Below are 16872 nucleotides of genomic sequence, written 5' to 3'. Positions count from 1 at the left end.
GCTGGCGCGCCCGACGCCGCGGCCGCGAAGCCTCGCAGTGCGCCTGCGCGGCTGCAGCGCGCAAAGAGGGCCCGCCCTCTCGCCCCGGAAGTGGTGGGGCTTCCGACCCTGACCTGGAAATTGCCGTGAGACCTCATCCTTTTTAGGTCGAGCCCTCGGGAAACATGGCTGCAGTGCAGGCGGCTGAGGTGAAAGTGGACGGCGGCGAGCCGAAACTGAGCAAGAAGTAAGTGTCGCTGCGGGTCAGTAAGGCCTTTGCGGTCGGAGTGTCCGGGCCAGGAATCACCTCGAGGCTCCTGGAGAGGTGGCTGTGCGTGGGGCGTTCCTGCCGGTTCTCGTGGGCACGGACGCGCCGGGACGTAGCCGCTACTCCCCGAAACTCTATCCCCCAGGATGCCCTGGGGCCGGCGGGGTTCCCCCGTCCTACTCCTAGAGTAAGAGAATACTGAAGACTGAGAGGTGACGGAGAGAAAAGCGAAACTTGACTCTTTCCCTTTCCTCTCTGAGAAATGCGTTCTTTTATGAGGAAGCCACGCCTCGATGAGGAGGTTGGAGAAATGTTAAATACCCTAGCTTTCCAGAAAGACCTCCAAGTTTTTCTTGGCCTCACCAAGGCCATTCTGAACCTTCTATGTAGAAGAGATCAGTTCTGAAACAGTGTCCTGCACCTATCCATATTGGCTATTCCAGGGATCTGTGAGTATTGAGTGAATGAGCAGTGTCTAGCAGTAAGGACTGCCTTCTTCAGCCCAGTACACCAAGTTGCTCCTACACTGCTGGGTATATCTTTGCTAATCACCCCAAATCCTTGGAGTATGAAAGTAAATTTAAACAAACCAAGATTAGCCGCTCTTTGACTACGTCTTATATTCTCTAAATACTCCACTCCCTATCAGCCAGGGTTCTTCATAGAACATAGGCAATGACTTTTCTCAATATCCCCGAAGATGGTACATAAATAGTGCTATTTGAGAGGCATAGGAGAGAAATTAGTTCATTACATATAAAGGCTGTTTTATTGCGCGAGGGCTCAATTCCCTTGCAGAACCCTGATGGAACTGCACTCAACAAGTAAGAATTGATGTTTCCTTTTGTGTCTCTGGGTTTATACTTCAAATATTCTAGAAAAATGGGAAAGGAAATACCTAAATTTATGGTTGATGGCACCCTAATATGTTGTCTTTTTTGAGAGTGTCTGATGGATCCCTATAAATGTTTAGAGCCTGGTCTTGGACTTCTGCCTTTGGGAAAAATTGACTGGATTTTGATCTTTACGTCAGTAATTGAATTTTAGGGTTGTATATCACAGATACCTCGTAGTCAAGTGCGATTTTAAGGTAAATTGAGGAAACTGACCAAATCCTTTCTACTGACTTTTCTTACATTAATTATAGCAACCACTTTTTAAAATAGCTTTTGTGTGTCAGGCCCTGTGCTACAACTATACAGACTTCCTGTCTGATCTCAGTAATAACCTTGCAAGGCAAGTGTTAATACCCATTTTTCAATTTAGTAAGCTGAGGCTCTGGGTGATTAAATGTGTTGCTAAAGTGTGGTCTATCACTGATCCAGAGCTCTGGAGCAGAAATCTAAAATCAAGTCCGTAACTCCACAGCCCATGCTCTTTACACTGACTGCACCATACCTCTTCGTCACATTGTCTAAAAGAATCTGCTATTGATGTCATATGTTTCTCTAGGGACTACGGGCTAAAATAATTTGTGCATGTACCACGTAATGTTTTGGTCAGCAATATACTGCATATATGACAGTGGTCCCATGAGATTAGTACCATAGAGCCTAGGTGTGTAGTAGGCTGTACCATCTTGGTTTGTGTAACTACACTCTGTGATGTTCACGTTAGGACAGAATCACCTAAGGATGCATTTCTCAGAACATATCCCCATCGTTAAGCAGCACATGATTGTATTTCTTAATTGTTCTTTGGAACTTTCTTGGTCTGAATCTTTAGTGAGCACCATTTTATGCCAGTTATTTTCTCCGAGTTTAAGAAGAGAAGGGCTGCCTTCCAGGTGACTCATTCCCAAACGAAAGGCCAAATTTATTTGAATGCAGTAAAGAATATGATCCCTATAATTCTCTTGCCTTCCAGTGTTAATGTTTAAACATAATGTAGTCTAAGACCCTTCCTGAAATTCTCCTTTCCTTCTTGTTTCTAGAACTCTAAACAAGTCTTATCTTTACCTCAGAGGTCCTTTTGTGTGGTTTACTTTTTAGCTTCATCTAGAGTTTGCAGTTGATAATGATAATTTTATATACTTCCCATTGCCATCTTTGTGGCCAGGTATTTCATCTCCAGGAGAGACCACATGTGAGGGGCTGCAGAAATACTGCCTTATGTCCTATCTCCCATCTTCTAGAATTTTGTGATCATTTCTACCTGCAAACTGTTGATTGACTCGCTCTTGAGTTTTGATGCAGGATCTGCACCTCTTTTTTACCATAGCCAGGACCAAGAACGTTGTCAGTTACAGTTGCAGCACAGTAAATGTTACAGAGTTGCTGTCAGTTAAGAGGGTCTTATGTAAAATGGGACACTAAAAGGTACAATCTCCCCCATCCCCCTCACCCAACCCATAAGACTAGGAGTGCTGGTTGGGTGTGTATATACTGTCTGTCCCATCTGACACCACATCTCTGTGTTTCCTGTTAGGTGGTGGTAATCGTTAGTTCCAGGGTGTTCTGCCATGTTGATGCAAGCTGCTGTAAGGCTTGTTAGGGGGTCCCTGCGCCAAACCTCCTGGGCACAGTGGGGGCAGAGGGAGCTGCGACTGTGTCAACTTGCTCCTTTCACAGCGATTCGCAAGGACAAGCCACTTTCTAATAAAAGAAGGTTGGTGCCTGTTACCTTCTTTATTGCTCTGGGAGCAAAATTCCTTCCCTTACTAAGTTCCTGTCTTTTAAGCCTTTGGACTTGTTACTAAGGAAACAAAGAGCCCTGCTACCAGAATCAATGGTCCTTTTTCGTTTTCTCTTTAATAAATTCGAATTCTCAATCCATAGATTCTTGAGATGACTTTTGGATCTTATTCTAGAACAGTGCAGAAAACAAAACCCGTGTATGAATAAAGAATTTCTAATACGGTATTTTCTCTTTCCTGTCTTTCTGAAATTTGCTCCTGAGATTAGTTTGGTTTCTAGTCTTAGTTCTATCCCCAGGGCCTTTTTGGCTTATCCTTATGACTGATTTGATTTAAAGAGCAACACCTAGTTGAATGGAACACAGGTTTATTATGTTAATACTAGGAAGAACTAGATAGGCTTAGATGCCTGCTGACTCATTACAGCACAGTAGGCCTGGCACACTGTTCTGGAAAGGTTGTCTTCACAGCTGTTAGAAGACAAATTATATCCAGTCGGAGATGCCTGCTTTGAGGCCCTGAGAGCCAGTTTTGTTACTTAAAAGATGACCATTTGAAATCCCCAATTAAGTTTTTTTAATTGAGTTATTCTAAACTCACTGAAAATTAAGAATGTGTCCTGAAGCCAGACAATATGCAATCGTGACTGAGGATCATTTGCCGTGGTTCATTATTATAGGATATTCAGTTAACATTGGTGGTTTGAAAGAATGATCAATTCTATTTGGATAATGAGGGTATCCGTCTCTACCCAAATCTGTTTGGTTTCTGGGTTCAGATAGCAAGATTTCAGATCATAAGGGATACCAAGTTGTCCAAATTAGTTTTTGAGTCTCAGGTGATAAGTATCAAGAGTTTGGATAGTGAGGGATTTGACCAGAAATTTATCCGAATTTGTAAGGTTTCTGTCTTGGGTGCAGAGAGTGAAGGGTTAAGATAGTGAGAGATAACCTAGAATAGCTCACATTTGTGTTCTTACTAAATGCTAGGGACAGGGTCGTCTGTTTACATACGTTATCTCAATCCCCACCACATTTGGGGAAGGGAATGTCTATTATTATTTCCATTTTACAGATGGGCAGAAGTTAAGTCACTTGCTCAAGTTCACATAAGTGGTAGGTAGATGTGTCAGGATGTACTCCCAGGCATCTGACTCCAAAGAGGGTATATCATCACCTATGCCATGTTGCTGTGTACACTGTTCTACTGAGTTTGTCGTCATAGTCAGGCTCCTGTGCGCAGAGTGAGACCAATGCTGAGGGCCATTGTCAATGCACTGATCAGTGCTGAGGGAGAGACTGTCAGCAGAGTATTCCTTGAACTCTGAAGAGCCACCTCTCCCCCACCCCACCCCAGACTAACCCACTCCTTAGGGGAGAGTAGAGAGGTGGCAGACAGAGCTAGAGATGTTGCCTTATCACAGGTGTGGTACTCTAGCAACTTCATATTCTACAGAGGATACCAAACAACTAAAATTCAGTCCCTGGCCTCAAGGAGCTCCCTAGCCTAATTAGCTTGAGAAAAGCCTATCTTGCTGATTTTCTGGGAAACCTTTTTTCCTGTTCTATATATAAATTAGCGTGTAGGATTTTCTTTGTCCTGGTGTATCTTAGCTTTAGTTGGGATCTAATGCCAAAGACCTCAGACTGGAAAGCAGAAACTGAGAAAGATCTCTCACATCTTTATTTTAAGCTAATTTTTTCCTTTGTCTCTTTCACATATAGAGTTCAGTGACTAAGAGCCTAGAGGTGGGGGTGTAGAACTGGGCCAGAGCATTTGCCCCAGGCTATTCATATTCTTGATGAGTGGCTATGGGGCAGAACGTAGTAGAGGACTCTTCAAGCAGCTGTCACATTGAACATCTTCATTTTCCCAACAGTGAGCTAAAGAGACGCTTGAAAGCTGAGAAGAAAGTAGCAGAGAAGGAGGCCAAGCAGAAGGAGCTCAGTGAGAAACAACTAAGCCAAGCCACTGCCACCAACCACACTGCTGACAATGGTGTTGGTGCAGAGGAGGAGAGCCTGGACCCAAATGTGAGTCCTCTGACCACCACCTGGCTGGGCACACGGAAGCTTCTGGTGGAGCGTGGCAGATTCCTTGGGACCAGACAGTAGGAGGGACCTGTGACTAAGATGACAAATAGGAACTGGAACCGGCACTGGGCCCTGGGTCACAGCAAAGAGATAGGAGTGGGCCTACCACTCCACCTGGATAAAGGCATAGGCCCTGAGTATTTTTCTAATCAACTCCCAACAGACATTTGGGAGAACCCAGTACTTCCAAGTGACTGATTAATCTCCTTGGAACTAGCTGGGCCTTATAGCAGCCCCAGAGAAAGTGTCTCCCTGAAGATGGACTAGGGTTTACTTTAGACAGGAAATTGGCAAACTGTGGTCCACAGGTCAAATGCAGCACTGCCCCTCCCCCCCAACCCTCCTTCTTGGTTTTGTAAATAAAATTGTCTTGGAACACAGCCATGCCCATTTGTTTACGTATGTCTGAGGCTGGTTTCACACTACATTAGAGTAGTTGCCTCAGAAAAAAGTTTGCTGACCCCTGCTGTAGAATATTTCTTTTTTACATTCTCCAGGCTTTGGGGAAAAGTCTGATGTGTGGCCAGGGGTAGGAAAGTAGGAAAGAAGATAAGTGATTCACTATCCAGATGGTTCCACAAAAGTGGTAACCAAGGCCACCTATACCATTTAACTTCTATTATTTTAGGAAGAACTCTGATTTTTCTTTTTGTTGAATCTTGCGTTTTGGAATTCTGGCCTTCATTTCCAGCTGTGTATCTGGCCATGCTGCATATTTTAAGTGCAAATCTCACTCCATATCCAATCCCGTGATTTCAACAGTGCAGATGGCTCAGTTAAAGAACCTCAATGGAGGCCAGCCCCATGGCTGAGTGGTTAAGTTCATGCACTCCACTTTGGCAGCCCGGGGTTTGCCAGTTTGGATCCTGGGCACAGACCTACACACTGCGCATCAAGCCATGATGTGGCAGCATCCCACATAGAAGAATTAGAATGACTGAAACTAGAATATACAACTATGTACTGGGGCTTTGGGGAAAAAAAATAAAGAGGAAGATTGGCAACAGATGTATGCTCAAGGCCAGTCTTCCTCATCAAAAAAAAAAAAAAAAACCTCAGTGTATTGGGGCTCCTCTGAGGCAGAATACAGTACTGTGCTAGATGGGCCGCTGTTCGGACCAGGTTCAACTTCTCAAAGCTCTTTTTTTTTTTTTATTACAGCAATACTACAAGATCCGCAGCCAAGCAGTCCACCAACTGAAGGTCAGTGGGGAAGACCCGTACCCACACAAGTTCCATGTAGACATCTCACTCACTCACTTCATCCAAGAATACAGCCACCTGCAGCCTGGGGACCACCTGACTGACATCACCTTAAAGGTGGCAGGTAGGAAGCCTTCCTGGCAGTTTGCTGAGCTCCCACAGCAGGCATACCTCTCCAGTAGCGCAAAGAAGGGTCTGGGGTGATCTTGGCTTTCAAGCAGCTTGTGTCTAAGGCTGCTTTACTAGGGACAGTGCCAGTGTATCTATTCACAGAGAGTAGAGCAGCCCTGAGGCGTGAGATCACATTCCAGTGGTGATGCTGCAGAGGAAGGGGCATTGTCTCAGGGGGACTCCTAGCCTGATGCTCCTGCTCATTCATAGTCCTTTATGAGGACTTCCCTTCATCTGTGGGAGCCATGGCCCCAGGCTCCTAAAAAATGTGAATCTGTGGCCTGAAAATGCTTTGTGCTAGTCTGTCATTTCTAGAACATTGTTATTTTGGAGTTTAATATCTTGTGTGGGATCTCTTCTTAATTAAAAAAATTTAAATCTTTCATTCCCCCCCCCAAAAAAATAATAAAACTATTAGTTGTAGAAAATTTAGGACATTGAAACATGCAAAGAAGCACACAGAAAAGTTTAGTTAGCCATAATGCTACCACCCAGAGAGAACCTCCTGCCTATAGCTAAATGCCCCCAAAATTTCTTTTTCTTTGAAGTCCAGTGATTTTACCCAAATACGTCTTCATGCTAGTCATTCTGGTTAATATTTTCAGTACCCAGTGTGCCCTTTAAATACGTGTTTTCAAGTCTATTTTAGAAAGTTTTTCTTGAATATAATTTTTTGTATTCTGTTTCTTGCTTTGGTTTACTTTTGGGACTCGTTTTATCCACATGTATCTTTGCTGCTTTTTGGTATTTGTCACTCTTTCTCACATCCTTTTTATCTCTTTCTGTATACTTTGATTTTTTAATTTTATCCTCCTTTCCACTTTGTTTCTCTCAAGGCATTATTTGTTGTATTTATTCAGTCCTGTTTCCTTTAGTCTTCATTTCCGAGATGATTTTTTCACTTTCTTTCTAATTTTTTCATGTGTCACCTCATTTCTTAGTTTTTCTGATTCTAACTTGTGTTTTCATGTTTTGTGTTGTCATCTTAATGTCTTTCAGCTCAGTGCGAAATAGAATTTTGTCTTTTCTGAGCCTGTCTTTCTTAAGTGCTTTCACTGTGGGGATGTTACTCTCCTTATTCTCTCTTTTTTTTTGTTTAGTAACTGTGTGTGGTATTTGACCACATTACTTATTTTTGTATGAAATTAGTTTTCCTGAATGTTAACAGGAAGCTTGGTTCAGGTAGCTTTTCCAGCTTCACTGAGCTCCCTCTTCTGTTGTTTTTGTGAAGTGTTCAGAAATATAACAGCTTGCTTTCTGAGATTTTCAGGCTCTCTTGCCCTTCCTCACTCTTGTTGGACCTTTTTTTCTTTTGCCTCTGTTTTCCTGGTCTGGTTCAATTTTGTGGGGCCTTGTGTAGAAAAGATCCCTGGCTGTAAACTTTAGAGAGTTCCTGGGGCTGCACTAAAGGGCTTCGGCCCCTAGACCTTCATAATGCAGCCCATTGTACTCACTTATGTGGCAGTAGGCAGATCCCCTCCCAGATTCAGCTGCTCTCCTCCCCTCAGCCTGCCACATTTTCCGGTGAATACTTATGGCTGTTTGGGAGATTTCCAGTTCTCAGACCCATCAGACGCCCTGTTGCTATCTACAGCTTTTTCCTGTATGGAGGTCTTGGGGCTCTTGGTGGTTTGCCCCATTGCTTGTATTTGGGGATTCTTGGGAATACCTTCCAACATAATTTTGTTGTAAATTTCGTCCACAGTTTTTTGGCCTTGCCTATCTAGTTGTCCTTTTATTTTTATGTGAGGATTCAGGAAGATCCCAAAACAATGCTGGCACCAACACTGCCATCTTCTAGGAATCCAATAAACATCCTTCCTGCACATTTTTAATTGGTTTGACTGGTGATCATTATCATGAAGAAAAAGGCAGGGCTTAGGCATCAGGTTAAAATCAAGTTGTTCTACTTTATGTTCTGCCCAGACGTAAATAATACACAGAGAGCTTTTTGGAACTGATATCACGAAATGGCTTCTGGTTCTGTCAATCAGTATTTTTGCTGTTCTTTTTCTAGGTAGGATTCATGCCAAAAGAGCTTCTGGGGGAAAGCTCATCTTCTATGATCTTCGAGGAGAGGGCGTCAAGTTGCAAGTCATGGCCAATTCCAGGTATATAGAAATATCCAGTTATAAGCCTTTCTAGTTTGGCCCAGAGCAACACAGTTGGGGACAAAGGTCTGTGTGCTCTTCTTTTCCCATTAGTATTTAAAGTTAGAAGAAATGGGGTATGGTTGGGTAAGGCTGAAAAGAGAATAAAAAGGCCATCTGATCACCTGAAGAATAATGACTGCTATCAGGTTGTGTGGCAGTTAAAAATAAAAGGTAATACTTTTTTAACAGTTGACTATGAATCTGAGCTTCCTCTTCAGCTCCCAGTAATTAAGCATTAACAGTTTAGTGAAGGTTCCAGAGTAAACCAGTGGTCAGTGTTAATTTGGAATATTGTATACTGAATTACATTTGCCTTTCACTCAGGAATTATAAATCAGAAGAAGAATTTATTCGTATCAATAACAAACTGCGTCGGGGAGACATAATTGGAGTTCAGGGGAATCCTGGGAAAACCAAGAAGGGTGAGCTGAGCATCATTCCCTATGAGATCACACTGCTGTCTCCTTGCTTGCATATGTTACCTCATCTTCACTTTGGCCTCAAAGACAAGGTAAGCTCTCGTGGCCTCCTAGCTGTGATTTATCATACCATTGAAGCAGACATGTCAGTGATTTCTCTCTGTTGCTTTTGGTTTAGGAAACACGATATCGTCAGAGATACTTGGACTTGATCCTAAATGACTTTGTGAGGCAGAAATTTATCATCCGCTCTAAGATCATCACATATATAAGAAGTTTCTTGGATGAGTTGGGCTTCCTAGAGGTGATGGAGAGTTCCTTAGCTGACATGACTAGCCGCCTTGCTATGCTTGCCTCTTACTACTCCTTCTCTTCCCTTTTCCGGGGCATATCCTGTGTCAATATCCTTTATGCTCAGTGAAAAGTCCCCTTTTTTGCCAGTGTCTTTGTTCTGTTTTTATTTAGTGCCCTGAGTAGGAAGACAGGATCTGATTGCTAAGATAATGGACAAAGTGTAGGGCTGTCCACACACTAATGATGCCACGTTCAATGTGTTATCAACTCATTTTGCTTTTTTGTAGCGTTAAAAAAAATTTTTAGTTTTTATTCAATTTATCTAAATGGAAAAAAGTTTTTTTAGGGAAATTTTGGGGAAAGCATTATTTAGAAACATTTTTTTTAATTGTATGAGAAAGGTGAGTGCATGTAAAACAAATTCAAACAATAAAGAAAGAGAAGCAAAACCAAAGTCTCCTTTTATTTATCCCAACTAACTTCCCTCCCCAAACTTGAGTTTGGTCTGTATCATTCCATGCCATTTACTATGCATATATACATACACACCTGTGCATGTTGCAGATGGGTACATGTGTAAATGTTTTGGGAGGGTTTTATTTTTTGCTTTAAACATGAATGAAGTCACATTATATGTATTGTGGTGGATCTGGTTTGGGTCTTTTTTTTTTGGCTTTTTTCCACTTACTATAATCTGGAGCCTTTTGCATGTCTATCTATCTATCTATCTATCTATCTATATTCCTTTTTAATGCTGCATAAGTTATTTCCCCTATTGATAGTTTAGGTTTCTGTTTTTCTTCTATCATGTTTCAGTGACCATCTTTGTGCTCAGGTACAGCTGGGGATTTTTGGGGGGTTTTTTTTAAGATTTTATTTTTTTCCTTTTTCTCCCAAAACCCCCAGTACATAGTTGTGTATTTTTTTTTTTTAGTTGTGGGTCCTTCTAGTTGTGGCATGTGGGACGCCGCCTCAGCATGGCTTGATGGAGCGGTGCCATGTCCGTGCCCAGGATTTGAACCAGCGAAACCCTGGGCTGCCAAAGCAGAGCGTGCAAACTTCACCACTCGGCCACGGGGCCGGCCCCATGCAGCTGTTTCTGTAGGATGGATTTCTAGAAGTAGAATAACTAAGTCAAAGGATATAAGCAGTTAAATTTTTAATACTGCAATTTGAACTCAAGGCTATACCCATTTAGATTCCCACTTACAGCTTGCGAAAGTTTATGGTACTATGTTAATAGTGTTTGGTATTAATAGAAATTGAGAAACTGCTCTGGAAAATCAAGTTAACTCTACTTTTTTGTCAACCACTTGCACTTTACTATTGAACTTAACTATACTTGGGGCTATAACAGGTTTAGACATGCAAAGCATGAGCTATCCCCAAGGTCTCTGGTTTGAGGACCTCTGTCTGTGGACTGAATGTTTCTCCCTGTCTTCTAGATTGAAACTCCCATGATGAACATCATCCCAGGTGGAGCTGTGGCCAAGCCTTTTATCACATACCACAATGAGCTGGACATGAATTTATATATGAGAATTGCTCCAGAACTCTACCATAAGGTAATTAATAAGAAGATGCCCTGTTTCCTTAGAGAAGCAGGAGGTTGGAAAACCATTGGCTAGACAGGTATAGTCTGATTGAAGAGGAACAGTGAGCGTAGACTTGCCAGGAGAGTATTCTAATTTGTCAGCCTTGTGAGTGTTACACTTCGACTTTCTCTACAAGATCAGTAGAGCATTGCAGGTCAGAGGGCAAAGGAATTGTCTTTCCTAGGTCTGTAGATCCTCCTCACCTACTTTGGTTCTCATAATATTTTAAGTTTACACTCCTCCTTGGATTAGATCTGATTTTAGTCTTTCGTAGGAGAAAGAGCTTAATCCTGTCTGGAAGCTGGAAATAAATATCTTGAAATCACCAGAATAAATATAGAAGACTGTCTTTCAATATTCTTAGCTGCAGGCAACAGAATCTGTTATAACTAGTTTAAGCAAAAAGATAATGTATTTGTATATATAAGGAGGCTCATAATTTCCAGGAGGATCAGAGAATCAGGCTTGGAGACCATACAGTTACAACACTGGGCTGTTCCCATGGAGAACCCCATATCTTTTCCACTAGGGGCAGTTACCACAGCTCATAACCCTGGCACTAGGCACAGGTCACTGCCATTAGGACCTCTGCAGTTACTACCTCTAAAAGCTAGATATCTCTGGCCCTGTTCACCAGAAGAATTCTTTGCAATACCCGCATCTTCTTTCAGTAGCTTCCACACATCTCAAGGTGTGTCTGATTGGTGGGGAGTTGGGTCACATGCCTGTATCCTAACCCCAAGAGAGCCTTCTTTCTTGGAGATGGGGGACACCACAGACCACGGAAGGTCCTGGGAAGCCAAAGTGAATGGTGTCTATCCACTACAAAGGCCTAAAGAGAGGACAGTACTCACCATTTGGATAAAGACCTGAAAGCATGACTGAGCTGTGAAAACCAAGTTACAGCTTTTAGAGACAAATTTTCCAGAGCTATTAAGACAAGATTAGCTGCTATGACCATGGCCACATGTTGTTATTAGATGCTGGTGGTTGGTGGCATTGACCGGGTTTATGAAATTGGGCGCCAGTTCCGGAATGAAGGAATTGATTTGACTCACAATCCTGAGTTCACCACCTGTGAGTTCTACATGGCCTATGCAGACTATCACGATCTCATGGAAATCACAGAGAAGATGATTTCAGGTAACGACCCCCCCCCCCCCACCATCGGCTCCCTTTGTCCTTCATGCATGTCTGAAGGGCTGGTGTGCTGCTTACAGGAGGACTTCCTTTTGGTCCTCTTTAAATGACAGATTTCTTTCCCAGGGATGGTGAAGCACATTACAGGCAGTTACAAGGTAACCTACCATCCAGATGGCCCGGAGGGCCAAGCCCAGGAGATTGACTTCACCCCACCCTTCCGGAGAATCAACATGGTAGAAGAGCTTGAGAAAGTCCTGGGGGTGAAGTTGCCAGAAACTAACCTTTTCGAAACTGAAGGTAAAGTGATGCACCCCTCTGTTCTATGGCCCTCCTTCCTGGTCAGCTCTGAATTAGGTCAGGGCTAGAACTTCCCACACCACTCTCTTTATATACTTTTTTAGGGGGTACTGTGATATTCTCTCTTCTAACTTGTACATTTGTATTACAGAAACTCGCAAAATTCTTGATGATATCTGTGTGGCAAAAGGTGTTGAATGCCCTCCACCTCGGACCACAGCCAGGCTCCTTGATAAGGTGAAAGGCCATTTGCTTCTAGTACATGCCCTCATCCAGTGGTCACTAGCCACCTGCCCCCTATGACAGTGTACTCCACTGTGGAGAAGTAACTCGTACAGCTTCGCAGGAAAGCTCTAAAGAGAGAAATGAGAGAATTAATAAGTTTTGAACTCCTGCTATACTAAGCTTTGTGCCAAAGAGTTGGGTATGTTATCTCAGTTAGTCCTTAACCAGCCCCATTGAGAAACTTAGGATAAATCCTTACAGCGTTAGGTGTGGGTAGGAGCTGAGTCCTCTTCTGCCAAGACTGGGACAATCAAAATGCTATTCAGAAGGGGTCTCTAGTTCTGCTTTGTTTTCTCCTTAAGCTCGTCGGGGAGTTCCTGGAAGTGACGTGCATCAACCCTACGTTCATCTGTGATCACCCGCAGATAATGAGCCCTTTGGCCAAATGGTAAGATAAAGCATTGTGTTTCATTTACCTATTGCTGCATAACAACCTCAGAACTTAGTGGCATAAAACAACAATTTATTAATTCTCAAAATCTTGTAGGTTCATTGGGTAGTCTCTACATAGTGTCAGCTAAGGTAACTCAAGTGGCTTTTTTCAGCTAGGAACTCTGCCAGGGTACCTTCTCCTCCACATGGGATCTCACCCTCCAGAGCGTCTTCATGTAGCCTCTCTCTGGCAGCATAGCCTGGGCTTCCTTACATAGTCGCTAGGCTCCAAGAGGAAGCATTCCAAAAGAATAAAGCCCAGGGCGCAAGCACATATCAAGCCTCTGCTGATGTCCCATTGGCCAAAGCAAGTCATGTAGGCAGACCAGAGTCAGTGTGACAGGGACTGCAGAAGGGCATGAATACAGGAGCTATGGTTCAGTGCAACAGTCTACCGCACAGGTTTGTGAAGATAATTAAAGCTTCCTTATCTCTAATCTTCCTCACTATTGTACTAAATGATTTGGTGCTGAGAATGCATGCAGGCTCCAAGTCACAATCAGTAACACTTTTAATAGAATTCAGGAACTCTGTTGTACCAGATGTTATTAGTGAACCTGTATATTCAGCCTCTCCTTTGGTCTCCTGTCCCCAGGCACCGCTCTAAAGAGGGCCTGACTGAGCGCTTTGAGCTGTTTGTCATGAAGAAGGAAATATGCAATGCCTACACTGAGCTGAATGACCCCATGCGGCAGCGGCAGCTTTTTGAAGAACAGGCCAAGGTAAGGAGGGAGAGTGTGAGCAAAGGCACATATTTCATCGGTGTGCCCACTGACTGGAAAATATCAGCCTTAACCCTGGTCTCTCATTGTCTGCATCTCTTGGTGACTTCAACAGAAATGAAGGATAAAGCCACAGGCTCCTCCTCCCTCCTCCATGGTGAAGTCACACTGAAGATGGAGAACTTGACTAGTTTGGGCCCTAGAATTTTCTACATAAGAAGAGCTTAGGCATGATTATCTGTGAGGGCAGTGTGAGACTTCTCTTGAAAATGTTTGCCTAAGAAGAACATAATTTTCATCAGATGGCACATTTATTGAGGTGGCTTGGGGATGAGAGGCAGGTAAAGAGTCATGAAGACAGAGTCCCCCAGGCTGCCTGCACTAGCACTGCCATTGATGGGTAGTTTCTGGAAATGGGAGAAAGATTCTTAGGAGTCATCAGAGTCTTGGAAAGTCAGTCTCACTGGACTCACAGAGCCCCAGGCAGTGGAGGTGTTTTCATTTCACAGAGAAATTTGCATGTGTTCTGAAGTGGAGTTCATCAGTCCTGACCTCTGGGTCTTTGAGAGAAATGGTAAACCCTCTGAACATGCTCACTCAGACACTGAGAGACAGTGCAGCCTGGAGCATTGTCACTGTTTGGTTCTCTCCTCGTCTAGGCCAAGGCTGCTGGCGATGATGAGGCCATGTTCATAGATGAAAACTTCTGCACCGCCCTGGAGTACGGGCTGCCCCCCACCGCTGGCTGGGGCATGGGCATCGACCGCGTCACCATGTTTCTCACAGACTCCAATAACATCAAGGTAAACAGCCGCCCTCTACAGCACACATTGTCCTGAAGGAGCGCCACTCTGGTGAGGGGGCGCACAGTGGGCCAGGAGAATAAAGATAGAGCTTTGGGCTGGAAGGAGGACAGGCAGAGGAGTGACATGCAACTTCAAAGGAGGAGGATCAGAGCATCTTGACCTTATAGGATCTGGGGTTTTCCTTGGCCTGAGGCAGAAGGAATACTAATTGTTTGCATTTCCTAAAGACCTAAGGAACGTGCTAGGCCTTCTACATGCCCTATCTCATTTAATTTGTCAGCCCTATGAGGTACAGACACTGTCATTACCCGATTTTTATAGACGAGGAAATCATATTTGAAGAGAGCGTCTGTATTTATTTTTCTGACATCGTGCTCTAAGCAGTGCTGTGCTTTTGTCCTTTCCCATCCTCTGTCATTCAGAGGGACTGAGTTGAAATAAAAGAACAGATCTTTGGATTTTGGTCATAACAAGAACCAGAGGCAAAAGGATTGGGTGGATAGCTGTGGAAAAATTGAGTCCCTCTTAGCTTCAAAATGCGTTTTCTCTCCTGTAGGAAGTACTTCTGTTTCCTGCCATGAAACCCGAAGACAAGAAGGAAAAGGAGAATGTAGCAACCACTGACACATTGGAAAGCACAACAGCTGGCACTTCTGTCTAGAAAACAATCATTGCAAGTCATATAACTCAGGCATCTTTGCATCTCTGCAAAAGATCAAGGACTGCAAGGGAATTCTTGTGTGTTTCTATCCATTGACTATCACAGTGCAGGTCAGCCACCAGAGGAGAGAAGAGGAATTAAGATTTCCTTTTTATTCCTTGTTACCAAATAAACCATTTGTCTCTATTCTTTGTCCCATCACTCTTTTTACCTTTGGAATGTCAACTTTTTCTCAGATAGCCTAAAAAATGTTTAGGATTATACCACTTTATTCATTCGACAAATTTATATTAATGTGTGCTCTGTGCCAGGCATTGTCCTAAGGGATTGGGGACACAGCAGTGAACAAAAGCCAAATCCCTGCTCTCCTCCTGAAACTTAAATTCCTTCTTTGGGGGCAGGAGGGTGAGGGGCAACCAGACAAACAAGAAATAAGTAAATACATATTATATCCGGTAATGGTACATACTAAGAAGAAAAAGCAGGATGAGGGGACAGGAGCTCTTGCAGGAAGAGGTGGATGAGGGGACAGTGCTATTTTAAATATATGATCAGGGAAGACCTCTTCTGGGTGACATTTAAGTAAAGATCTGAGGGAAAAGGGTGATCCAGGCTAGAGGACTGCATTTGTGAGGAACAGCAAAGGGTCTAGTATGGCTAGGGGGGGAGTAAAGGTCAGTGAGGGGCCTGGTCACACAGGCCCCTGTAAGCCATGCAGAGGAGTGTATATTTTATTATGAGTGAGATGGGAAGCCATTGGTGGGTTTTGAGCAGAGTTTTTTTTTTTAAAGATTGTCCTAGTTAGCATGTGGAGGGCAACAGTGAAAACGGGGAGACCAATTACGCTGTTGCAGTTGGCTAGGGAGAGATGACGGCTTAGACTTGAGTGGTTTAAACTGATGGAGATGGTTACAAGTCTTTTGACTTTGCCAGTGTTCCTGAGGTCAACAGAACTTGCTGATGACATCTGGGTTGGGAGAAAAAGCAGTAAAAAATGATTTAAAGGTTTGGGGCTGGAGCAACTGAAAAGTACAGTTGTCATTTACCAAGATGGAAAAAACTGAGGAAGTGAAGGTTTGAGAGGGAAGGTGGGTTGTTTGGTTTTGAACATACTAAATTTGACATGCCTCTTAGACACAGTGGGAATAGTAAGTAGGATGTTGAATAGCCTGGAGTTTCCTCATCTTCAGCTCAGTTTGACTAGGCTGAGAATAACATGGGTATGGCTGAGGGCCTGCTGTTACAGGGGAGCGCCTGATCCCTGACACAGGGAGGCAGCTGGGGGAACCTTCCTATGAGTCATCCAACAAAGGACTTGTCTTTTGCGCTTCAGCAAAACATCTGCAAGCGTCCCAGTTTGGGTGTTGCCAGTCTACTTTGACAGAGCAGCTTTCTGCTGCTGTAGCTGGGGAAAGGATCTAAGCGTGCCAGATTATCTAACTGGGAACTGCTTCAGAGAATGTTGAGCATCTCCACCCCTTGCTGGTGTTTCAGCATACACTCCAGGAGCACTTGGCAGTGGTGGTAGATGACCAGGTGGTTTTTCAAAAGAAACACTTCCATATGGCACATCCTTCAGCAAGGTGATATTACTAAAATGAAAACAATCCTCTCACCAGGGGAGAGGGAATAGGGTCAAGATAAGGGACTGAACTTCAAGCAACACTGTACTGTCAATGTGGACCACTGAAAAGGCAACGTGGATTAATGAGGTCA

General features: G+C 43.6%; 1 protein-coding gene across 2 annotated transcripts; it reads left to right on the top strand.

Annotated features, from left to right (window-relative positions):
* Positions 1–86: 86 nt before the first annotated feature.
* Positions 87–15342, top strand: KARS1 (lysyl-tRNA synthetase 1). Of its 2 annotated transcripts, XM_014847019.3 has the most exons (15): positions 91–226; positions 2675–2854; positions 4762–4915; positions 6137–6302; positions 8367–8460; positions 8827–9013; positions 9100–9225; positions 10661–10780; positions 11791–11953; positions 12077–12250; positions 12402–12487; positions 12838–12923; positions 13563–13689; positions 14349–14492; positions 15052–15342. In XM_014847019.3, exons 2-15 carry the CDS (start codon positions 2709–2711, stop codon positions 15154–15156), a joined length of 1878 nt encoding a protein of 625 aa, XP_014702505.1. In that variant the 5' UTR covers positions 91–226; positions 2675–2708; the 3' UTR covers positions 15157–15342. The 2 variants fall into 2 exon arrangements, with proteins under 2 accessions (XP_014702587.1, XP_014702505.1); XM_014847101.3 differs by lacking the exon at positions 2675–2854 and having other exon boundaries at positions 87–226.
* The last annotated feature ends 1530 nt before the right edge of the window (positions 15343–16872 follow it).

Source organism: Equus asinus, chromosome 28 (assembly GCF_041296235.1).
Source record: "Equus asinus isolate D_3611 breed Donkey chromosome 28, EquAss-T2T_v2, whole genome shotgun sequence".
Taxonomy (NCBI): domain Eukaryota; kingdom Metazoa; phylum Chordata; class Mammalia; order Perissodactyla; family Equidae; genus Equus; species Equus asinus.
Note: the sequence above shows the minus strand (reverse complement) of the source record. Positions and strands in the feature narration are given on the sequence as shown.